The sequence below is a fragment of the Embiotoca jacksoni genome, unplaced genomic scaffold (genome assembly GCF_022577435.1).
Source record: "Embiotoca jacksoni isolate LCO1_2020_lvr unplaced genomic scaffold, fEmbJac1.0.p SCAF_13, whole genome shotgun sequence".
NCBI lineage: Eukaryota > Metazoa > Chordata > Actinopteri > Embiotocidae > Embiotoca > Embiotoca jacksoni.
This window is the reverse complement of record NW_027185263.1, coordinates 6,165,049-6,191,639: the sequence shown is the minus strand read 5'-3', so window position 1 is coordinate 6,191,639 and position 26,591 is coordinate 6,165,049. Positions and strand designations below refer to the sequence as shown.

The following is a 26,591-nucleotide window of genomic DNA, read 5'->3' as shown; positions in this document are numbered from 1 at the left end:
AGCTCCCTGTGTGCTGCTTGGCCCTAAATCTCTAACATTTTAATTGCAGTGGACATGCCGCAGGCCTACTGTCTAGCAAGAACTTTCGGTGAATGAAATTGAAATTATAATACAAGGTGCTGAAACTACTGGGTTTCGTATTTCTAACTTATACATGCATTTTGTGTCTAAACTTTGTCTGCATCTGCTTTGAAGTGAATCTGTGTGCAGATCAAGACATCAACCACAAACAATTAAACTATGATAATGTTTTATGAATCCTTCTCTGACTGGGGGATTTTTTTTTTCTTTTTTATTGATAAGATAGCATTGCCTTGTGAAAAATAGTTTTTTTTTTTTTTCCCATCATCAAAGTCATAACTGTTAAGTTAACGGTCAGACAATGGACCGTAATTTTTCCACTTTTCTGGCTGGGGGCATTGTTATTGTTTACTCGCGTATTATTATCTTATTGCTTCTGTATGCTGGTGTAGCGAAAAAAAAATTCCCTTCGGGGATTAATAAAGTAACTACCTAACCTAACCTAACCTAACCTATTCTAGGCTACATTACAGTCATGTTAGGAAAAACGGATTATTTATCTTTGCCCGTACCCTGATTTGAAAACCCCCAAATGCGGCTCTGAGAACTCAAGCTGCAGATGAATTTGTATTAACCACGTTGTTACCTTCAACCTAACTGTTTCCTCCATTGAATGCTTTGGGGTTTGCCTGTAGATGGCCGATGAAGACACGCTTTGACAGATTCCCAAGCAGAGAGAGTTTCAGTGGGTAAAGGGGCGTTCACCGCCAAGTGTCAAACTAACAGCTGCGTCAAGCTACCACTGACAGTCAGAAAGAGGTAGGAAGATGACGATTTCTGCCTTAAAAGAAAAGTAGCAGATTTATCTTTGGAAAAAAAAAAAAAAAAACTGAGTCGAATAAAAAAAGAGGAAAGTTATTAAATTGCAATCTGTATTCCCCCCCCCCCTTATGTAGGTCGATCGCGTAATAGACATTATAACATTTGCAATGAATAAACGTTTATTTTGAAACCTCAAGGCGGAAGCGCAGCACTTGTTCCATTCAATCTGACATCATTTCACTAACTGATCGCCCTGCCCTGCCTGAGTTTTCAGTTGAGTGCGCCAGGGCAACACGGCTGTATTATATAACTTTAATGTACTCACGGGTTTAATGGCGCAAGAGCGGAACATTGCGCCTCAGATCTGTCGTTTCACTGCGGATTTATCCTGAGATCGCAAGCAAGTGCCCCGATCGATCACTTTTTTTTTTTTTTTCCTCCTGCCGGCGACGTGCGCTAAAAGTTATCGACAGATCTGGTGCGAAACGGCTCACACACACACACACACACACACACACGGTGGATGTCGCTCCAGCTCGGTCAGCGACGATGTTGATTTGAGTTAAAAAAAAAAAAATATATATATATTTTGGAGAATGTTTCCCTGCCACACGGAGATAGAGGAAACAACACATCCAGCTGATATCCCCGAGCACAACATTACTGCAAGGAGGGGGCTTTACTTGAGAGCTTAATCGTGTGGACGTTGCGTTATTTCTCACATTTTTTTTTTTCGCAACTTGGGACTGACGGGAGATGACCTAACCGGCGGAGTGCATCATTTTTCACTACAGGTACGGGCCACTTTCACATGCAACCTTGTCTTCTCTGTGTCGCTGCAGAAATATTCAGAGGTTTAAAACAAAAAAAACCCAAAAAAACTGGTTCCGCCGAGTAGGCCGACGATGAGCGTCCCTGGCGCTTCGTGGTAAGCGCGCTGACAGCCCTGCACCGTGGGGAATATTTACAATTATCAACACCATGTGCTCAGAGAAAGGGTCTTATTTTGGAGGGTTTGTGTAAGAAGACGGAAAATGTTGCATGAACTTCAGCGGACCGGCTGCCTATCAGCCTCTCAGGCTGTAGGCGTGTGATCGGTGCAGTTTCCCATGGTAGCCAACAGGTTGCACTAGTTCTGTAACGCAGTTGTGCTGCTCGGTGGAAAAAGTACAGTCTAGTCAGTCAGGAGAGCCAAAACTTTTTCAAACTTGAACATTTATTACACACTGTAAAAGACACAATCACTTCTGAATTTTGAAAAACGGTTCATACAGCTTGGTCTGATTGCAGCCTGTTCCACTACAGAGCCCGTACGAATGTAAGCTTCTGTGGGCGGGGAAAAGTGCTGAAACCTATGACCAAAACAAAAGTCTCTCTAATTTATCATGATCGAGTACAAAAACAACAACAACAACAACAACAACAACAACAAAAAATACAAATTAGTCATTTGTGTAGTAAAACCCTGCAGAGTCCCACAGGATCCCTAACAAATCCCTGGATTTAATTTAAAGCGCCACAGTGCAGCAGTGGATGTTGCAAAGTGAATGCGGCACAGTTTTACATAGCTATGTGGAGCTATAAGGAGACGTCTTCTAAGAATGGCTCGAGGCATAAACAGATAAAACGGATCGTTGACTTGCATGGATCTGAATATCTCTGGAAACTATCGAGTCGTCGCTGACCGCTCGGCCATGCGTTATTTAAAGGTTCGGGTTTTTGACATTCACAACGTTTCAAATGACCGACGAAGTTTAGGATAGCGATGCGAGCCTGCTGGTGCACGTGTATTTGTAATGTTTTTCAGTGGCCCCGACTTTGAAACAACATGAACAGAAAAAAAAAGAAAAAAAGGCGCAATTGACATGTTGGTTGGAAAGTTGGTGAACTTCATTTAATTTAATTTAAGGATATCATGTTTTATTTACATTTCTAATTATTTGTTGACTGAATTGTTAATTTGCTTTCTCTTGCAAATGGGGATAGACAGTAATCGCGGTGTCTGCAGCAAATGCTCAGAGGCCCAGAGTGGTTTAATCTCTTTCGACAGATGCACGTTGTTGCACACATGATCACTGTATGCGGGACTGTCAGCGGCACTACCTGTCATGCAAGTTATGCCTGGGCACGTCTTGCACTTCTTGACTCTTCAGATGAGAGGAAGGCATAGTTCATCTTCAATAACGTGAACATTTCAGTCATTTCTGTTATGCAATCGCTATGGTCTCATTTTATGTTGGTGCTTTATCTGCGCCTGGTTTGTGGCATTTCTGCCACTGCAACATTGTTCCAGTGTGGGTGTGAGAAGACGACAGGGCCTATTTGATTCAGCTGCTGTCACTTGCAAAGTAAATTTAAAAAAGAGAACAGCGTAGGCAGAGGCACAGCAGCACATAGTGCTTTTAAACTGCGCCACCACTTTGTCATGCAGATGTCTTAAGGCACCTGTTACTGGGAATGATCAATATTTCAATAAGCTTTCTATTTTCTTTTCATGTCTACTACTGCATGTGTAATCTTATCCAGCATTAATTTAGATTTTATAGCCTCGTGTGTGCCTGTGTGTGATTGAGCGAGCGAGCGAGCGTGCGTGTTGCCTTCCTTGATTTACCCTCACTGTCCTCACTGTCACCCTCAGGATAAAGAAATGGATCAGGTTGGACTGAAGCGCAATGGTAATCGAGACGACAGCCTGACATTTGGGGAGTTAGGAACCGAAGTAGGCAGGGACACAGGTGACACATCTGGTTCACTGCTTCAGTCTGCAATGCATCTGCCCAGCTCGGGGTCTCTGTCCCAGCCCACGGTGACCTCGAACGGACAAGGTGGAATCAAAGACCGGGGGGAGCTTGAAGGCCTCTTTGAGTCCCCTCAGCATCATGTCCAGTGTGAAGTGTCAGACACGAAGGAGGCTAAAATAATCAAAATGCAGAAACAACAACAAAAACAACAACAGGATATTAATATATTCAGCATGGGGGACAGCTTGCTATTGTTGAACCAGAGTATTTCCGATCTGGACCGGACGTCCACCTCTGTCATCAACACCTCAGACAACTCTGTCCTGGGCAACCTCCCTCTGCCGGACCTTTTTTCACAGCATATCAAGCAGGAGGGGATTTTTTCTCTGGATAAGGGCTTGGGAACTTACGGTGGACACACAGGAGCTGGTCCATGTGATTTGGATGGCAACAACGGTCGCTTAATGGAAGATACTGAGATTTGGCAGGACCTGGACCTTCCAAGCTCGCTGCCAGAAATCAGCACTTTTGAGTTGGATTCAGAAGTGGCACACTTGGATAACATCCTACAAGAGAACAGCGGTGGCGGAGGCTCTGTCAGCAGCTTGCTAAAGGAAACAAAGTCTCACAAAACTAACGGAGAAAACTGTACTCGTGTGAACGGCAGAGAGCAGCAGCACCACCCCATACACCATCAGCAGCAGCAGCACCGCCTCGTACAGCACCAGCAGCATCAGCTTCACCATCAACATCAGCAGCCTCCAACACTTCTCTCCAGTGTCGTCATCAAAAAAGAGAAGGATCCTGGCGATTCTTTCATCCACATCCGAACACCCGGTGTGGTCAAACAGGAGAAGCAGGAGAGTGCTGGTTTCTGCCAGTTACAGTGTCTCCAGAGCGGCATGAGTTCCCTCCAGGGAGGAGGAGGAGGAGGAGGAGGAGGAGGACCAGGATCATTGTCCTCTCCTCTGGGGGTTGGTGCAGGACCTGGGTACCACTACAGAGGCAATCCGTCCTCCACAGCTGGCCTACCAGACCAGAAGCCTTTTGGCATGTACTCAAACCTGTCTCCGGTGGGGGAGAGCTGGATCAGGGGGAAAAGGTATGGAGAGTCATCCGGGATTCAGAGCTGTGGCGATGACGGGCTTCCCTCGGCTGCGGCCTTGGCAGCTTTTTCTGCCAGCATCTCCAGGTTGGTTTCATGGAATTACTTTATCCAGCTCTGTTCGCTTTTGGCTTTGCGGCAAATTCTGTATTTGCTCTCTTTCATGGTATGATTGACTTTATATTTAAGTGCTTCAAGGGTATTGCTGTGGTTTTAAAATGTTAGATTATGTCCAGTGCAAGGGGGAAGTTGATCAAAATTCTGTGTCCAAACTTTTATCTATACACATTGCAGCTCTTGATGCCATTGGATGGTCGATTGTAGTAACTTTTACCAGGAAATGTACTGGAGGATTAGGTGTAGTATCATATATCGCCTCCTTTTGCTTTGCTGCTCCCGAAACTACAGAAAATATCTGTGTTGGTCTGTGTTGATGTTCCTTAGAACAGATCAAGTTCAGAGTGATGTGTCAGAGCAGTTCAGTTCCCTGCACTACACCTTGGTCTTTTTGTTTGTGTTTTTGCGCCACACAAACATCACCTCATTGAGTTAGAAAAACAAAAAAGTTGTAGTAGGTTTGCCTGTGACAGTTTTTATTGTTTGGAAACTGAACACCGCTGGGGTGGAGGGAATCTGGTGCTTATCACCTCAAATATGCCGACACGGCAGGGCATACATTCTTCCAATGTATCCACTTTGCAGCACATTTTAGGAATGCAATGGCAAATGAAAAATAGGAGAAAATTCTCCTTTATTTACGGCAATATCTTTGGAGGAGACAGAAATAAGAAAAGGTGTTGAGTTAGTGACTGGAGGGAAATAATTACTGTTGAGGAAGGGGAGCTTATGCTTTTCACAAGTTTAGAGCTTTTCTTTTTCAGATTTTGGTTCTTCAGAATCAAAGATTGCAAATTTGTACTTCTGGGGGGGGGGGGGGGGAATTTTGAAATTGTTCTCTTACAGAGTAACTCATCATAGCGTGTCCAAACTCCATCCATCTGGTGTTTTTCCAAAATTGTGTTGTAAAACGGTGCTTGTTATAAAGATAGCACAGAGTTGCGTAAACGCTTCATCCCACAGGAAATGATTCATTGTAAAGACATGTTATGCGCCTTTCTAAGGATGCAGTGGTAGTCATGTTTAATGCGAGGCATATGAGTCCTGTGAGAAAGTGGCCGGTGTGCAGGAAAATGAGAATGACAAATGTCTGGTGGACATGTTTTAATTCAGCCTGAGTGTGGGATCCGAAGACTGAACTAATTCCGAGTGGAATGTTGAAAGGGAGAGATTTATTTTTCACTTTGAGCTTCTCTGAGAACATGGACAGATCACAAGATGGTGTTTGATTAATGCAGGGTAATAATGTAAGTCTGTACTGGCCTTCTGTAAGAGCCATTGATGCGTTTGATTTCGGCTGGTTTGTTAACATGCGTTTTATCTGCTGCTAGCTCCCTGCAGGCGGACTGCTTTGAGTTAATCACGCATCTTTGTCATGATAGATATGTGCAAACTCTAATCTCCTCAAGTCACTGCCTTTTCTGTAAATGTAATAGACCATATAGGCTTAATTGCTAAACACAACCACCTTGCTGCTGTACCTGACTTGCTGGTGTCTTCATCCTCTTTGCCCCAGCATGGTGTGTGACTTCATACTGTATTCCTCTGAAGCACTGCTCTGATGCAGGGCCTAAACAGTGCGAGGCAAAAATCCTTAGTCCAAACAATTTAACATACAAACAAATGACTAAAACAAAAGACTCAACAGTTGACCACCAAACAAGCACAGCTGGTTTGAAATTCAGTATTTTATTCTCTGAAACTCATACTCAAATTATCAAAAGGGATGACATTTTGGATCAAACAATTACAGGATTAGATTTCTTGGAAGTAACAGCACCATAACACTTTATATAACAGTGCAGTTCAACTTTATTAACATTGATTGACTAATTTAAATGCAGTTTTTTTTACATGGTTAAAAATTCTTTTCAGATTTATTTGTGGGATTTTTATGATACGAAAAGTACAGCTAATGGTAATTTTCATTATTGATTGCTGTTTTAGGAATCTTATTTTGTCTGTTCAACAGCCCAAAACTATATTCAGTGAATCACTGACAAAGAAAACTGTTAAATTTGCAAAGGTTAGAGCAAAGGATTGTTTGAAAAAGTATTAGTTTTTCATGTGACTAATCAGCTAACTGTTTCAGGTCTACATTATACAGATTTTGTTGCCAGGGAATCTTTCAACCAGACATGGTATTGTCGTTGTCATTGAGCACTTAATTACAGGAATTAAGGCAAATATACAGAAGCTGTAAACAATAGTACAACATGACATCAGAAACACGAGCAATGTATTGAATCATGCATCTCCCTGACATGATTCAATATCATAAGTGAAGATACTGTAGTGTAAATTATTCACTGCCAAAAGTAGTAATTTGTTGCAGTGCTGTTGTGTTAGATTGCATTATGTTATGTAAATGTATGTATGGTGCTGACTTTTTCTCAAAGTAGGGATAGAAACAGAAAAGTGACTGGCTCCCTGGTTATTACATCATGTAGCATAGCAACCGACTGCATCCGCTGCACTGTATATCATCGAACCCACCGAGGTGTTCTATGGGAATTTTTAACAGTTTGAACACAATTTGGATCAATCATGTTGCTTGGCTCAACCTTCTTGTTACATAACTGATAATCAAACAGAGAAACATTTGTTGCTTCATGCCCGGGTTGAAATGAGGACCTTGAAAGATTTCTGAAAATTCTCAGAGCAGCACAATAATCCTTTCATTAATCAAGATCATCAGTGTTTTTGTGTTTTATTTATTTGTTTTTGGCGGTCACATCTTCCTCACTTGCAGCAGATAGCATTTAACAGTAGAATACACTGCTTTATTTTTGTCACACCTGTTTATCTTTCCATCTTGTGGGTGCTAAATTTGAAGTAGTTTCAAAACAAATTCGGAGTCATGCTGACGGTAAGCATTAAAAAGCTGATGTAATCCTTTCTCTATTGCTGTGCTGCCTGCGTCAGTGTGTGCCAGAGCACGGCCGAGGACAGCAAGTCTGTCTCTGTGTGTGTGTGTGTGTGCGTGTGCGTGCGTGTGTGCATGCACACAGCAAGGCTGGGAGGCCACATGTACAGATCTGCTGCTGCTATCGCTCTCCTTAAATTGTCACTCAGTCACTTTTTTCTCCTCACCTACTCACCCCTGATGGGCCCCTCAGGGCTCTCCATATTTCACAGAGGCATGCGAAAGTTGCACATAAAAAGATGCCACACACACACACACACACACACACACACACACACACACACACACACACACACACACACACACACACACACACACACACTGCAGATTCTGGAAGGCAAAGCAGACATATCTTTTTACATGAAAACTTGTTTGATGATTGGAGTATTTGTGTGTCAAATTAGTGTTGAAAGCCAAATGAAATTATTGCTAATGCATCATAGAATAGTTGAGCATTGTATTCTGACAGGCTCTGGTTTGCAGATGCATTGTAGTTGTGTTGTGGCAGTTCAGTGGATTTTATGCTTTCTTTAAAAAAAAAAAAAAAAACATTCAGCATAGTACAGCAGGCAGTTATTTACATTGTCTTTAGGCCTCTATGTTGTTTGATGTACCACACATGCAACTTTTTTTTTAGTTCCTAACCTGACACTGATGCAAATATCTTAGCACATGAGCCACCTTTAATGTTAACTTCAAGAGGAGAAATTAAATAGGCCACAACATTTTCTGCAACAATGTTCTGCAGGCAGTTCTGGAGTGCATATGTTGCCCTGAATTTATATATCTGATAAACTTCAATAAGATATGTTAAATATATTTTTGTGGCTAGTTTATTACAGAAATAGGTATTTACCATTAGGGGAAAACCATAAGACGGAAAATCCTGACTGTAACTAATAGCTTATATGGGCTGATCACAAGCGAGGCAAAACGGAGGCTGCAGAACAAAAAGTGTACAGTCTACTCTGGAGAGTGGAAAAACACTTTATTAGTTTGAAAACATAGTCTTTCGTATTTATTTTAACCATTTCATGCAGCTCTTCATCATTTCATATTTTAATCTTTTCATTGTATTAGTATTTAACATTTCCAAACATGAGACAATAAGGATGTTTTTTCCTTTTTTATTTGCATGGCATGCATTTACATTATATACTCTGCACACGTGGTCAAGTCCCACTGTAAACATGTTTAGTCATTTCAAAAGCTACTGCAGGCAAAAGGCAGATAAAACAAATAAAGCTATAACTAGGTCAGCCTCGAGTCTGTTGACTCAGTTTCCTGGATTTGTAATCTCTAAGATTATGCCAAACTCAATCTACTTTATTTATAGTTCCTGTTGCTTAGGTTAGGTTAGGTAGTTACTTTATTAATCCCCAAGGGGAAATTATTTCGCTACAGCAGCATACGTTTTAATATGTTTACTGATAGCCTTCACTGTATGTGGGGCTATATTACACTTGGCCTTTTACTTCATTTTACAGTTTAATTCTTATTTTCTGGTTTATTCCTCCCAATCCTAATTAGGTACAAATATTGATGTATTTTTTTTTTGTTCTTAGGATTTGCCAGACAGGATTTACATGTTCGTGTGCAATCCAAACATCCAGGAGATGTGCTGTTGAATGTCTGGAAATGTTCTGTGATATATTCTCACATTGTCATGATGCTATCACTGTACATTCAGGAGTGAAAACAACCTATTGTGAAGCTGAAGCAGAATTTTTCAAAGCCCTGTTTGAATCCTTTGATTGTCCCCAAAGGCTTGTGTGAAGTCGTATTTTCAAGTGCAGCTTCTCTAAATTGATTGCTGAGAGATAAAAATCAATTCTACATAGGTTTTCTTGCTTTATTCATGTGGCTTGAATCTACAGTGGACACGGCAGCTCTCATCATCTGCCAATACATGTTTATCAGCAAGACGTTCTTTCGTCCACTTTATCTTGTAACTTCTCTCTGTCTGCCCACAGGCACACACACACGCACACACTCTTTAGGGCCTACTGTACTGAGTGTTTGAAGTAGGCTTCGGTTGGGATCACTGTACGGGTTAGCCAAAGGAGGTCTGGGCCTCTTGGCAGCCAAGGCGTTTCTTTTTTAAGGCTGTTTTGGTGGCTGCCGGCTTGTTTACGCTGGTGTTAGGTGTTGTGAACAGATCAAGGCCTGTTTAATAGGCCACATGATGGATTTAACCTCCCTTAGAGGATACGGCTAGTAAGCACTGCAGAATATGAAAATAATTACATGAAAAACATGTTAAAAATAACCTAAAGATACTGTACAATATTATACATACAGTATACTAACCATAGAGAAAATACTATTTTTCCCAAAGCTTTTCAGAAAGATATGGAATTAACTTAATCAAATTCTGAAGCTGAGGTTTGTAGTGTTATCAAGCAATGGTCCTTTTACTGTGATATGAATTTACTGCGTAGCTGCACAACACAAACTTATGAGAACAAATAATAGTCATACCAAATAGTAGTTTAATGAAAGAGATTTAAATCAAAAGCCACTTACTTGCGGTTTTCTGGAGCTTTCAGCATGATCCCACGTTCCTTAGTTGTAGATGGATTTGCTCAGTTGTCATTAAAATAGCACGGCTGCCATCATGTGACTAAAGTGACTAAGTAGGTTTTAAGAACTTTTATGGCAGGTGGTCTTATGATACAAGCCATTACAGATTGATGTGACTGAAACTTAATTTTGATTATTGGCAACATCATTCCTCATCTTTGCCGTTTGCCTCTTTAGGGAAGAGACACTTACTTGGTCACTGCTTATATTTGTTTTAATTCTGCATCATTTCCAAACACTCCTTTGCAGTATGCCCTGTATATTTACATTTGAACAGCAGGCATGGGTATTTCAAGCAAAACTACTATTCGAAATTTGCTCTGAACTGTTCGAATATTCACGCACACACACGAGTTAATATAAAGAGATAGGCCGTTTGCTCGGTGTTGAGCGTACTTAGCGGTGGAAGGCTTGTATGCTAGGTTTACCTGCATGATTTACACTGCACCACGTCTTTATTTATGTTTTGAAAGAGTTCCACAGAACTTTCTGACGGCTGTAGTTGTCTTTGCACATTTTCCCATGTTTGCACCTTGACATCTAATACTGGGATAGTTTTACCTGCAAACCTCCGGACCCCTGAGAGCAGCGTTTTCTTCTTCTCCTCCCTATGTTATTTAATGCAGGCAGCTTTTAGGCGTATTACCGCCTCCTTCTGACGGGAGTAACACATTACAACCAGGTGCCGGTAAAAGCAGGAAATTAGGAAGAACTAAAGTTGCATGTACTAATTGATTTTGGAGATTAAAACAACTATTCAAATATTCAAAATTCGTGACCCATCCCTAATGAATAGACACATACTCAGAATGTCTCATTGCACATTATGGGATTACTATGGCGAAGCTTGATGGAAGGCTTTTCTTGGTACAGAATAATGATACTGAGAGTAGAATATGAGATCCTCGTTGTAATCTATCTATTTCATCTTGAATTATGCAATGGCTATCCATAATATGCTTTACAATTCCTGTGAGTTCATATATATGCGTTTGTCATAACTTTCCTGCTTTCCCCCCACTTTGAATCCCTTTCCAATTTAACCAAGTTGAACTTGTAACAACTGGATGAAGGCAATAATGAAGTCTGTTCATGATGGCATGAGCCTATGAATTTCTCGCCAGTTCTTCCACGGCTACATTCACATGAAAATGTCTGTGAGCTAACTGATCGGATATGTCTGGAGTGAGCGTATAGCCCAGACTGGTCTTACTCACTGTACTTCATAACCAGAGGATTGAGCCTGTTATGTTTGGCTACAACTCAATCAGGAAAAAGGAAGTGCGCAGTCTAGTGGCTGCAGAGGCTCAGGCTACTGCCCCTTCTGCCCTCTCTGCCATACTTGTATTCATTACCTTTATGGTATGGTCTTTTTTGCCTCCTGTTTTCTTAAATGTTTATCGGAATTGACGTTATGTATGACTATGCTTTGCTTCTCTGTAGAGCACTTTGTAAACTCTGTTTTTAAAGGTGCTATATAAATCAAATTATTATTATTATTATTATTATTATTATTATTATACTGGATTGAAAAGCAAGTAATAATAATCATTAGAGAGCACCACATGACAGCTATATTTGTCCTTTGCTTTGTGGTTAGTGGGTTGCGTAAGCTTTCTTCAATAGTAATGTTCATTGTTGAAGGTGTAGAATTATAGAAAATGCGCTGCTTGGCAGAAACAAACAAAGCACAGAGACAAAACATCTACTCGTATCTGAAAAGCAGCAATTTCTAGCAGTATCCTTGAAATACACAAACTAAATTTAGAAAGCTATATATGGGGGAAATATGCATACACTAGAAACGGTACAACCCATCTCAGCGTTTTCCACAGGAAATTGGTTAGTGGAGGTGGTAAGCTATGTACCCTCACTTTAGTGTCCTCTCTTGTTGCCTGTTGGCTCAAAATGTCCTTTAGCATTTGAGAATCCATTTGGGTGACAAATTAAAGGAAAAACCAACTGAGCCTGGCAGCTTCAATGCTTCTTATAGTGATAATTGTGGTGGGTCAGGGCTCAAAAGTCTAAGGTAGGTGTTCAGTTAGGTTGCGATCTGGTGAATATGACTCACACCATTTTTATACTCCTCAAACCCTTTTATTTATCCCTCCAGCAATCCATAAAAGCATATACATTTGTCATGTCGCTCAATCAGATTATTCACCAATATACTTTTATTTCACAGCTGTCTGTACATGATATTTGCAATCTCTGCATGTGATAATGGTTTATTCACTTTTTAGTCAAATCCAATTCTATCAAACAATAAGTAAATAAATGAAAACGTAGCAAAATACCATTTATCTTGGTTTGGAATAGTACGTGGAAATGTACTGTTCCAAACATGGAACATGGAAATGAAACATATTTTAAATTATAGATATATTTTGAAGTTTAAAGGAGTTATATGGACACACGTTTTTGGTTCCAATTAAAATCCAATACCTTTTTAATGTTTTTGTTAATCAGTATTTATAAAGATAATCACCCCAAACTTCAACCACTGTTAGTCTTACAATCATTCTCCCTCCATTAACTTTATGCAAACATCTCATAAATGTTTTTCCTTTTCCAATTCAGAAAACAAGCACAAGATGTTGCTACAGAGACAAATAGAAGACCACTACCCAAACAATATACCAAACATTGTAGCTTCTGTGTTTCACTGCAAGTTCAGTAAATTCTCTGACATGATATGACTTGTTTTTGATTGATGAGTCAAGTTGGAGGAATTTCCTGCTTTACAATGATAGTGTGTCACTGTAAAAATTCTCAGAGCAGTTGTGCACTGAGCCATTGTGTTTTTCTGTACTTTTTACTGTGATCCATTTTTGTCTGGACTGCAACAGCAGGGCCCAGCCCTATAAAAGTGAACGCCTGTCACTGAGTGAGTGAGTTGGTGAGAAAGACCATTGGTTGGTCAAATTCTGCTACTTCCTGAATCCATTTCAAATGAATAGCCTTTGTTTCAGAATAAAAGCCTACATTTCTAAATTAAAAGCCTTCTGGCGTTTCATACAGGGTCCAGCCACGTACTAGATGTTGACCTGGTCATGGTCTGTGTCTGTGTGTTTGCAAAACTGAGACATTTTGTTGCAGTGTTTTTTTGTGTGCAGGCTTTCTGGCTGAATGTGGGTCAACATCATCTTTAATCCATCCTTCCCAACTCAGCAAAGAGGTTGTTAATCCGTTGAAGGAATACGAGTGTCTTTTTCTATCCACATATTACTTGAATTCTCAGTGTTCATGATTGGGCTAAATGAAAACTAGTCTGGGTGCATCTGGGTTGGATTGCCAAGGTAATGGGATCACTGGCAGTAGATCTGTTTATCTTGCACGGCAGAAGCAAAAGTAGGACAAATTTTGAAGGGAGAGTTTGATTTTAACTGTCAATTTGTGCAGTAAATTTATGAGATTTAAGTAAGTGCATATTTAAAGGCACATTTATTAATAGGGCTTGAAGCTCGACTGGATGTGGAGTATCTTCTTTTGTTTTCTCCTGTACTGGGTTACATCTCAAGAAACAAGAGTGAGGAGTTTTCCCGCCACCTGATCAGTGTCTGCAGGGTGGCAGAGTTACCAGGGAGACTCAGCGGGGGCCACAGGTTCAGACCCCTCTGACAGCAACTATCTGACCTGTTGAAGTGAGAGTAACTTGATGAATCCCTCCAGTCCTTGAGTTGTTGTTTTTTTCATTTGCTGAGGGTAATTGCAGCTAATGTAGGGTATTACTGAGTGCCAACTTTTGAATTACAATAGCTTGTGATATGAAATACAACTTATAAGTCAATGGCTTTTTTTCCAAAGTGGAGAAGTTTTTAGTTCCAACTAGATGAAAAACCGTGATTGTTGTTGTCTCAAATGGTGATGAGCTGAGGACACTTTCAACATAAAGTTAGGTATCCATCTAAAGACTCTAAAATCCATGCTTGTTGCTTAACATTTCCTGGGAGCCATTTATTAATCTGGTATTAATTTCCAACATAAAAAAAAGATGCTTTTAGGAGCAGGTGGTGTAAAATGACATTAGTCGCTTGAAGACTCGGTCAGTGGATGCTGTCTGTTTCAGTTGTGAATGCTAATGATGTGAAAGTAGGTGGATTGTAACGCTGCCAAGTTTAGCTGAATCAAAAATTGCTTGGAGGAAATTCAATAGTGTTTGTGTGTTACATTTGTTTTTGATTGCAGTGAAATGCATCTTATGCTACTCCAATAGGGCCATTGATATTTATTCTTTTGTGAGCATGTGTAGCTATGTACCCACAAAAATGTACTCAGAAAAAAAAAACTGTTAGTAGGCATTTGTAGTCCTGATAGCTGCATGTGCACATTTGGCTATATTATAGGTTGTCACTATAGACAACACTGAGGACCTTGTTCAATAGGCTAGTAAATGATTTACCTGACCAAGGTTGCTTTACATGTGGAGGCAAACATTCACTCCCCTGAAGCTGTTGTTTAGACCTAACACTTTATGTAATGTTATGATCTATGCCAACTCATTTTTTTGGGAAAGCTTGAGATTGGTCTCATTTTGCTTTGGTCAAAGCACGCTTAATGAGATTTAGTGCAGGTCCAGCCTTTATAGTCCTTGATGACTCACTTCTTGTTTGCTGACTGTCTGCTACACGCTTAAATAAAGCTTCATTCAGAAAGTGAAAAACACTGATATTAAAGACTCATAGCAAGATCTGTTCAGCTTTTGTCAGCTTACTGGACCACATAGTAAACTGATTTTTCTCCCTGTCTAATATACAGCAGTTTATTTTTGTACTGTCATATTTTGCGCACAGCCTGGTGCAACTTCTCACAGTAACAAACTCAGACATATGCTCATGGTTATTGCAGTGTGCTCAGTGTGCACAGTGCACACTACTGCATTGTTTTCTGGTTGAGCATTGATGCATCTTTGTGGAAGTTTTTCAACTTAAGTGGTTTCTGCACAAGCGAGAGACTTTTGGAGCATCAGTCAGACTTTGGAAGCTGTGGCACGTCTTTCCTTTTCTCCTACCCGGCCCACAGCAGTTCTGTGTCAATATTTTCCAGGAGGGTACGTGTTTGTACGAGTGTCTGGCTCCTCAAGTTGGAAATTTGGCCTGGAAAAGTGCTTTTGTATTTATAGGAGCAAGGTCAAGACAGCTGAGATAACTTCATGAGATTCCCTCATCAGCCCTAGCTTCTATTGGAACCACTAACTGTGCACTTTCGACCAATCTAATGAGCAAACACCAAACATGGATGCAACAGCAGTGTTAGCGTGGAGCACGGGTCTCCCAACTTTTGTTCCCCTCAGAGCTACTTTGACCATATGAAAGTGTCTGAACCACTCATGTTTAGTAACATTTATTCAAAGAGCTGAGCTCCACCCAAATCAGCTGAATAAGCTTATTTTATGTGAGAAAGGGCAGGGGGTATTTTCCTTAACAACAATTGCACAGATGTGTGAAACTTGAGGGCTTTTAATTTGAAAACATTCTGCTTTTCTGCGGTGTAACTTTGATCTCTCACTCACTCAGTGACCGACATTTGCTTTATAGCTCTGGCCACACTGTTTTGGTCCAGCCAAAAATATTGTATTTGTATCATTTACTTAATTTATTTATTTGTTTCTTTCCAGCTCAGTGTGAGAATCTCTGATGCGTTTTGCAGGTGCGTTGCAGGTAGCAGGTTCTGTCCTCTGATCTCTGTGTCTCACTCAGGGCGGAGCTCATCCTCTACTGCACTGACATGGTGCAGATCAGACATGGGTGAAGGAGAGCGAGGCGAGATGGTCCACTCGTTAATCGATCTCATTAATAACATTGTTCTCTCTAACAGGTTAAAAAAAATTATTTAAAAAGAAATTGTGAAATTGATCGGCAAATATACCTGGGCGGCTCGCTCAAGTAAGTCTATGTGTGAGAGAAACAGCATTTTGTTGGAACCTTCTGTGATCTACTCAGAGCCGGGTTGTGAGCTACAGGTTGGAGACCCCTGGCGTAGAGCTTGTAATGCCGAGACTGTTCTGTTTGGCTGAATGGGTGGTGTCGTGCTGTTCCAGCATGTGTCGGTATCAGCACTGGCCGAAACAGAACAGCTGGAGACTGCGTTTATCTGACTAAGCAAGCAGCTGGTTGAACGGCTGGTTGGTGACCGTGTTTATCACTGACTGGTGTCTGTGCAGGGCACATAGGGTTAGCCGTTGGGATGATACAGTGGTAGATCTATCTGCTTTGACCCCTTTCTCTTTGAATTTTCCTCTCATTCTCTTTCTCAGTTCAAAATAGCTCAGTTTGAACTGAGTCACACACAAAATGAACCCCCAGCTTATATAATAACAACAGTACAGCTCCTATTCTGGGCAGTTTAATGAATTGATTAAAACATTTCAAAACAGATTTTCTTTCTCAATCCATCTAATGACAACAGTGAAAGTAAACTGATCCTGGTCCTTCTTGCTGCTTAGATTTATTCATTTGTCTGTAAATATTGACCCTCCTGTTAACCACCATTCTGTCATTCTTAAAAATAGAAGCCCGTCTGTGTCTGAAGCTTGTCTATTTTCAGCACAGCTAGTGCTAAGGCCAGTTTACTATTTTTAAAGGTGCTTTAGCTTGTGATGATAATGCGTTGCTGTGAGTTACAGTGTGCCAATTTTTCATGCCAAAGCAATGTTCCAAGTGGGCTTGTGTGGTGAAAGAAGCATGTCAGCCATGTCTTTTGTTGTGTATTTATTTACATGAGCCGGACATAATTCAAATTTAGGGATAACACAACTGACTTATAATGCTTGTGCTTCTTTAAAGTTGCTGTTAGGGTTAGCGTTGCCCATAATACTGCTTACAGTGTAGTTGATGATGAGTCCTAATAACTTTTAACCTGCAAACGGCAGACTGGCACTGGTTGTTTCTGAGAGAAATGTTTTGTGTTGTACCATAGATTAGCATAAAATTTGATATGGACATGCATATAACTATCAGGACGCATTGCGATCACAAATAATTTGGTTTATGACCAAGTATCTGCAAAAATAAATGTTAAACTGGCCCTCTCACAAGAGGATAATTGGCTGAATTCCTTCAAGGTTTTCACTACATACAGTGGTGTGAAAAAGTGTTTGCCCCCCTTCCTGATTTCTTATTTTTTTGCTTTTGTGACCTCTCGGATGAGTCGTCGCTGCGCTCTTGGGGTAATTTTGGTTGGCCGGCCACTCCTGGGAAGGTTCACCACTGTTCCATGTTTTCTCCATTTGTGGATAATGGCTCTCACTGTGGTTCGCTGGAGTCCCAAAGCTTTAGAAATGGCTTTAGAACCTTTTCCAGACTGATAGATGTCAATTACTGTCTTTCTCATTTGTTCCTGAATTTCTTTGGATCTCGGCATGATGTCTAGCTTTTGAGGATCTTTTGGTCTACTTCACTTTGTCAGGCAGGTCCTATTTAAGTGATTTCTTGATTGAGAACAGGTGTGACAGTAATCAGGCCTGGGTGTGGCTAGAGTAATTGAACTCAGGTGTGATAAACCACAGTTAAGTTATGTTTTAACAGGAGGGGGCAAACACTTTTTCACACAGGGCCATGTGGGTTTGGATTGTTTTTCTCCCTTAATAATAAAAACCTTCATTTAAAAACTGCATTTTGTGTTTACTTGTGTTATCTTTGACTAATATTTAAATTTGTTTGATGATCTGAAACATTTAAGTGTGACAGACATGCAAAAAAATTGGAAATCAGGAAGGGGGCAAACACTTTTTCACACCTCTGTATATCTGGACAGACAGTCTGGACAGAGATGGTGTAAACTGCAACTTTACTGGTTTGCGGGGGCATACAACTGCAAAGCAGTAATTCTTCTTTTAATTATTTTATGATTAATGAATGGTGATTGTTCACTCCAGCCCGAGCTCGAAGACTGTAGCTTTATAAAATCAACATTCCCTCTATGCTCTAAATTGTAAATTGCAAATTATTTTAGGATTAGGGACCCTTGTGCAAGAGTTGCATACCTGTACCATATTCCACTCCTACCCTGAACTGAAGAAGTTTTTTTTTTTGGTTCTGTGCCTGTTGAAAATGCGGAATGATTAAAAAAAAGTTGTATAACCAGCACCCACCCACCCACACAACTCAGTCCTCCTTCTACTCCGGGATCTCGCTTCCTCCTTTGATGCCACCTACTTTACTATCTTTGTCTTTAAAGGTCTCCTTTGCCAGCTTAAGTATCTCTCTCTGTCACTGTCCTCACTGGGTTCAATGCCTTCATTCTCTCTGTCTCAACCCAGGTATTGTGTGATAAATCCTCCCATTACTTGCAGTCAACAGTTGAAAATAATACTGTACACATGACCACTTGTCTTCAGCAATGTGGCGATACAATGAAAGGCGGGCAAACAGTGGACACTGCATGTCAAAATAACCTTGAAAACAAATGTTTGACTCTGCAGGAGGCGGTGAGAGCAGCAGGGACTATTTCACCCACCACTCATACTTTATTTCTGTCAAACACGCTGAGCAGGTTCTCTGATTGCCAGGAATAAATCAGCTTCTTGACATTTACTGCCACAGTAAGGTATGGATCATTTACCCTCCCTGTCCTCTTTTCCTTTTCAGTTAATTTTATGTAATAAAGAGGAGCCAGCCGGCCTGTGTAAGAGAAAGTTGTAATATAGTGAACTAAGTAGGACACTGCTAAAAATTAGATTTTTGGGTCAGATAGTGACAGAATTGGGCTGCAACACTAGCCTAATTTCCTTAACAATATATTGTGATATATTTTATTGATAGTAAAAAATATCTTGCATTTTCTGCTATTTATTCTTAAGGTGTGCCAAAACAAACAAACAAAAATGGCGACTTAGAGGGTGCTGTGTTAATAGTTAATAGAACTTTGAAGCGGTGCTAGGCCACTGCCGCAGAAAGAACCAGGCATCACTGCGGTCATCAGTTTTCTCTAGAGATCAGTCAATCAGCTCTAAATTCAGAATTGTGGCCTCGGTTTCCCAGGCACAGCGGTTTAAATTCTTCCATCACAACACAACAGCGGGGACCCAGCTCTCAAATCTGTCATTTATGTTGTCTGTTTTGATGAAGGTATCTTGATTTTGACGGCTGCCCAGCACTGCCTTGTGCTGTGAAATCCTGGCACATATTCTTGGCTAGACCATAGCTCCTGACACTAAATGACCTCATTCTCCCCAAGCTGCAGTTTGAATCATCTAGATTGACAGTTATCCTCTTAATTATTTTGACTCAAAGCTACATGATTCGTTGCATGTAATGCTATTTGACAGATCTTGATCAAATATATTGTGTTTTCATGCTCAGCCTGCAACTGAGCAGTAGCTTAATACGCATGAACCAGTACAGTCTCAGACTTGAATGCTTTTGCAGTTGTACCCTGCATGCTAATATGCACTGCAACGGATCTTATCTAACAGTTTGAGCAGCTTCCTGAACTTATAGGCTTAGGTTTGATCTTATCTCATCATTTTCCCTGTGGACAGTTGTAACGGAAAGCAATAACTGGAGCCAATATGTTTGGAAAGGTCTGCGCATTCAGATATAAAATTATGTAAAATATGTATTTACTTATCTGTCATGACTAAAACACGTCTACAGAAAGCTCTTGTATCCTTGACCAGGATCCACCCACAACAGAGGACACACTCTGGACCTCATCATCACCAAAGGTCTAAACATCTCCAAAGTTGCTGTGACTGATGTTGCACTCTCCGATCATTCCCGTTTTCTTTGAGAGTTCAATCTCCTTGCACACAAATGTCCAAACCGAGGTTGTGACAAAGTGTTACATCTCTGAAAACACCAGTGAACTATTTACTCAGAGGTTCTCCTCCACACCAGCCCTCTCTGGCATCTCAGTCAATGAACTTGCAGATAGCTTCAATTCTAAAGTAAAAAATTGTATTGATGCTATTGCACCCACTAAAGTGAAGGTTGTTGCTGGTCAACAAAGATCTCCTTGGAGAAATGCCACACTGGTCAGAATAGAGAAAAGAGTGTCGAAAAGCTGAGCGCAGGTGGCGAAAAACAAATCTCCAGGTTCACTGTGACATCTATAAAGAAAGACTTCGCAATTATAATTTGGAACTGAGAAATGCAAGGCAGTCCTTCTTCTCTGACATCATAACCAAAAACAATAACAATACACACGCCTTATTTGCTACTGTCGACAGGCTAACGAACCCTCTAGTGTCAGTAGCTGCTGAGCTCCAGTCCACCTGGGCGTGCAATCAATTTGCCTCCTTTTTTACTGACAAAATACAGAAAATTAGACGAGCAGTAAGTGCCTCCACACCAACCACAGGATATGTGTTGTCCCCGTCTCTAAATAATATCCACTCAAATATCATGGAACAATTTCATTCAATCAACCATGGAAGTCTGGAAAACATTATACAACATCTGAAGTCCTCCTCCTGCAGCTTGGATATTATACCAACACTCTTTTTCAAAAATATTTCAAACTGCATGACCACTAATCTTTTACAAATTGTAAACTCATCCCTTCTCTCTGGTGTCTTTCCTCAGGCCCTAAAAACTGCAGTTATCAAACCACTTCTAAAGAAGGCTAATTTAGACTCCGCAACAATGAAAAATTACAGGCCATTATCAAACCTCCCATTTTTAAGTAAAATAATTGAAAAGGCGGTTTTTCAACAGCTGAATAACTTCTTGGCTGTAAATAAGTGTTTTGATGTCTACCAGTCAGGCTTTCGACAGCACCACAGTACTGAAACTGCTCTTAAGGTTTTCAATGACATCCACTTAAACACAGATAGTGGCAGAATTTCAGTCTTAGTATTATTGGGTCTCAGTGCTGCATTCGACACGGTCAACCAAGACATACTACCAGACAAACTAAAAATCTGGGTGGGACTCTCTGGCACAGCACTAAACTGGTTTGAATCCTACTTGAAGGGCCGAGAATACTTTGTGTCTACAGCTAATTACACATCAGAGGGTACTAAAATGACGTGGTGTTCCCCAAGGTTCAATTCTGGGGCCTCTTCGGTTCAACATCTACATGCTTCCACTGGCTCAGATTATGGAAAGAAACAAAGTGTGTTATCATAATTATGCAGACGATACACAAATCTACATAACTATATCGCCAGGGGACTATAATCCCGTACAAGGGTTAGGTAAATGCATTGAACAAATCAACAACTGGATGTGCCAAAATTTTCTTCAATTAAACAAAGATAAAGCAGAAGTAATTGTTTTTGGGGCCAAGGAAGAACGATTGAAAGTCAGTGCTCAGCTTCAATCACTGATGTTAAAAACCACAAACCAAGCCAGAGATCTAGGTGTAGTTATGGATTCAGACCTCAATCTGAACAGCCACATCAAGACAATTACAAAATCAGCCTACTATCACCTGAAGAATATATCAAGGATTAGAGGACTTATGTCTCAACAGGATTTGGAAAAACTTGTCCATGCATTCATCTTCAGTAGACTCGACTATTGTAACGGTGTGTTCACAAGTCTCTCTAAAAAGTCAATCAGAACGCTGCAGCTGATTCAGAACGCTGTAGCTCGAGTCCTCACTAAGACCAGGAAAGTGGATCACGTCACTCCAGTTCTGAAGTCTTTACACTGGCTTCCTGTCCAACAAAGAATTGACTTTAAAATCCTGCTGTTGGTTTATAAAGCAATGAATGGTCTAGGGCCAAAATACATTTGTGATCTGCTGTGACCTCATGAACCATCCCGGCCCCTCAGGTCGTCTGGGATGGGTCTCCTTTCTGTCCCCAGAGTCAGAACTAAACATGGAGAAGCAGCATTCAGTTTTTCTGCTCCACATATCTGGAACAAACTCCCAGAAAGCTGCAGGTCTGCTGAGACTCTCAGCTGCTTCAAATCAAGATTGAAGACTTTTCTGTTTGCTGCTGCCTTCAATTGAACCAGACTCAAGGATGTTGATCAATTTCCTGCATTTCTGCATTTTATTACTGTATTTTATTTCTTAAACTGCACTGCAACTTTTATTCTATTTTTTAGCTTGTTTAATGTTTTAATGGCTGTTTTTAATGTTTCGATCAATGTTCTTAATTTTTTTTAAATTTGCTTTTCCTTTGCCTGATGTTTTGATGCTTTTAATGGTTTTATGTGAAGCACTTTGAATTGCCTTGTTGTTGAAATGTGCTATACAAATACATTTGCCTTGCCTTGCCTTGACTGAGGATATATTAAAACAACAACAACAACAACAAAAAATTGCTTTTTTTTTTTTTTTTTTTTTTTCTTTACCTTTTTATTGACTGGATCTGTTTGCTAAGAATTTGGTCATGGGTAATTTACACCCCCTTCATATCTGTTTTTTCCAAGGAGTTGGAAGACAGATATTTAATGTAAAAACCTTTTACAGCTGTATTCAGGCAGACTGTAGCAGCTAATTGTTTGAGGTCTGGTATCGGCCTGTCATGCATAACTTCAATGCACCACACAATGCCATGATTCGACTGCATGCAGCAGCCCACAAAAGTGTTCATTTCACACATAAACACATTGGATTATTCCTTGAAGAATTCTTCATGTGCCCTTTATGTTTTTTTCCCACATGTATATTGAATTGAGGTGAGGTTTAAGCCAGAAGCACATCAGTTGCTGTGTGCATGTCAGTGATTGGCAGTTAATAGTTTTCTGAGCTTGTTTAGTAGACCAGTTGTTTGTAGAGGATCTAGGCTACCACCTAAAAAGCTGACTGCTCAGCTTTGTGTGAATGAAAAGTCACATTTTATAAGACACGAGGGAGTGTAGCTAAGTCTCTGCTATTTACCAAACCTGATGAATGTGATGGAAGTTTAATTACCCAACTTTGACAAGTGTGCACTGAGGAAATGAAATTAAAATATAGGCTTAATTATTAATGATAGGTGTCATTTTGTAGTTTGACAAAACCTATCATGAGCTGCCATGCACACCCTGAAACTCGCTGGCAGTGGAGTCTAATGACACTTCTCCTGTTTTTCACACTCTGATAAATTGATGTAGTTTTTTTTTTTTTTTTTTAATTAAATCCAGAGCACGGCTGATATCTGACTGAGAGCAAGCTTTTACCTACAAGACCGACTGTCTGTTCCTATGTCACTACTGAAAAGACTGAAATATGGATGTGGTCTTCTTTATTTTTTCAGAATGACAAACTATTAGCTTAAATAGTTAGGCAGCTTATTTTTTTCATTATATCTTGTAGCATTTACAATAAAAAAAAAATACAGTTTCAAATACAGGCTACCCATTTGGATTAACTGATTTAGTATTCCTGCAATGATTACTCTTTCTTATTAGTTGTAATTGTGTTTTTATGTAATTTTTTTGTTAGTTATCATCTAATTCACTTTTTGAGTGCACACTTTTATTTGTTCGAGTACTTTAATTATTTTGAACTTTTCTCTGGAGAACCACTGACAAAGCTTTTTGTTTTTTGAATTTGCTGTCTAAGACAGCTTGAACAGCAATGTTAAAGTACAGACAGTGTCTGAGGCCTTTCTATGGTAAATAAAAACAATGTCAGGGCACTTTATAATATGGCTACGGAAGCAAGGCTTAAACGTCCAGATTATATAATGCAAAAGTATCTGTCATTATTAGGAAATAAGTTCTTATTATTTTATGACGGTAAATAAAAACGAATTAATAAAACATCCCATTGTTTAGATCTTGTTAGTTCAGGTTTGCCTGAGAAGTGTATCATTGGGTTTATGTGAGAAATCACAGCTCTCGACATTGATGATCACGTGCATTTTGAGTAAGGCTGATATCAAGTGCAGGCTGCTAAATGAAGACTGGAGTTGTGTCAGCAGTGTGGTGGGAACTTTATTTAGACCAGCAGCCTTCAAAGTGCTGCAGAAAGAAGTAGCAACAGGAAGCAAGCCACTTCAGATGCAGATTGTAATGAGGGCTGCAGATAGAAGTGTCACTTCTACCAGTAAACCCTGTCTGTTCAGCCTGCATAACAACAAGGACAAGCTATTAAGATATGTTACAAGGCTGACTAGTTTAAATGAATCATCTCTGGCCTTAGATTTACATTACATCAAATCCACCACTGCAGAAGTCTCCTTTCCACTTTTCTGGCATTAACACGTGAGAGAAGCACTGAAATATTGCTTAAGCATGAATATTATCTATTTTTTTTTTCCATTTGCTATCATTTCCTTTGGCAACAAACCCTACCCTTCCTTGTTCTTCCTGTGAATGTCATCAGTCTGGGATCTGGGCAAGATAGAGGAGGAGCTACTGTAAATGGGCCACAATCCAGCTGGGCCAAAGTCTGTCTCTATATCTGTCTCTGACTGCAGCTTTCTCATGCGTTCTCCCACTCTCTTCTCTTTGTCATGCTTTTTTCATTTCGTCCTTTGTTTTTCATTTTGTCTCATTCTCCAGCACACCTAAACTCACTGTTTTTAGTCTCTTGTCTTTTCAGTTACTTTACAGGGTGTTACTTTCTCTGAATTACTGTAGCCTTTTTATCTGACTTTGTTTGTCTGCTCTCTAAGTAGCTAAAAATTCCTGAGAGCTCTGTAAGCCTGCAAGACTGGGCTTTGTTTGTGTACCATGCTTTCATGTTGTTTGAGAGCCTGCTCAAACTTTGTTATTGTTCTGACGCTGCAGACCTGGCCCGTTCATGCTGGAATTCCTGTAGAGCTTCCTTTTTGCCACATATAGGTCACCTATTTGTTCTCTTCTTCCTTCAAATACAGAGGAATTATGGTGCAAATCCTCTGGCGATCAAGCTCAGACAGTTGAAATACATAGAGGAGTCAAGAGAAGGCATTAGTGGTTCAGGAGGAGCGGTACAAAAATAATTGGTTGTTGATATATTACACCAATGAGCCAAAAAAGTATGACCTCTCACAGATGAAGTGAATGTGGTTAATTATCTCGTGACAACAGCACATATCAAGGTCTGGGGTCTATTAGATGTTCAGTAAATAGTCTGTTCTCATAGTCAATGTTTTCTGATCTGAGTAACTCTGACAGAGTGTTAATCAGTATGGCCAGATGATTGTGTCAGAGCACCTTGGAAATAACAAGGATTGTGGGTTGCTCCTGGTCAGCAGTGGTGAGTCCTAAGAGCGATCTGATGAGGGACAAACCACAGACCAGTGACCATGGTGTTGGGGGAAAATAGTGCTCCAAAACTGCAAAACTTACATGACTTAAAGGATCTGCTGCTGGTGTCTTGGTGCTCGACACCTTCAGAGGTGTTGTTGAGTCGGGTCGGAGCTGTTTTGGTGGAATGCAGATCAGGTTGAATTAATTGATTTATTGACATTGATAGTTGACTTGTCTATAGCTTCAACAACCAATCAAAGTTTAGCCTTACAATTACACTGCCATTAACTGTCAGTTACAAGGTGCTTGCAGTTTGTGTTGTATTTTTGTTATATATGAGCATTTTTGTTGTTGAAAGTACCAAAACATCTTTGCTTAAAGAAACGTTGTGAATGTTAAATGGATGTTACTTGTGGTCCACATCCAAGATTTTCTGTCTTTTAGGTAGATAGATTTTGTGCATAATTGTATTAAATAAAAAATAAAAAAATATTAATCGTTACTGAGGTAAATGTGACAATTTATTGTGACATTGGTTTTTGGTGGCTATAATGTTTTGCCTTATCATTCTACATATATTATTGAACTTGGAGTCAATAATTATGGAAAGCATTTTGTTTTGGAAGACGACTTGTGCAGAAATATACGGAACATTTATTTGTGACTTTGCAGTTATTGGCTTCTCTGTTGCTGCAAAAATGTAATTTTTACTTCCTTCGGATTTCTTTTCGTTTTTTGATTAATCAGTTAATTGTATGATCAACAATATGTCTGAAAATAGTGAAAAATTGCACATTTCAATGTGGTCAAAGTGACTTCTTCCGATTGCTTGTTTGGTTTGATGAACATTTCAAAATCCAAAGATTTTCTTTCTTATGAAACAAAAAAGCCACAAAATGCAATGGTCACTCCATGTATTATCCCAAAGAGGACAACAACAACACTTCCTGTCAGTTCTCAATAAGCGCTCCTCTTCCTGCCCCAGTATGTGCAGTCACTTGGCTAACTCACTATAAAGTAACCGGTTTAGAAATATGATAAAATATAAATGCGCAGAATGCATTTTAATATCTGGAACTTGACACTAAGTGCTTTTCTGTATGTAGAAAAGCATTAATCACACTCCCTCAGCTGTGTTTACTTGCGTACGTTTAGACTTTGCTGTTTTTGGTCTTACAAGATTAATGTCTTGCTCAGCTGCTGTATGCTGTTCA

At 40.0% G+C, this 26,591-nt stretch overlaps 1 protein-coding gene across 3 annotated transcripts in view; it reads left to right on the top strand.

Moving 5' to 3' along the window:
• Window positions 1-1,101: 1,101 nt before the first annotated feature.
• Window positions 1,102-26,591, top strand: part of LOC138196212 (glucocorticoid receptor-like) — a 64,257-nt gene continuing 38,767 nt past the window's right edge. For 2 of the 3 annotated variants that reach the window (XM_069146043.1, XM_069146042.1), the window contains exons 1-2: window positions 1,103-1,637; window positions 3,482-4,776. In XM_069146043.1, coding sequence (XP_069002144.1) covers window positions 3,491-4,776 — 1,286 coding nt within the window. In that variant the 5' untranslated portion in view covers window positions 1,103-1,637; window positions 3,482-3,490. Of the gene's footprint in view, window positions 1,638-3,481; window positions 4,777-26,591 lie in introns of all 3 variants that reach the window. The other variant, XM_069146044.1, reaches the window with a different exon arrangement.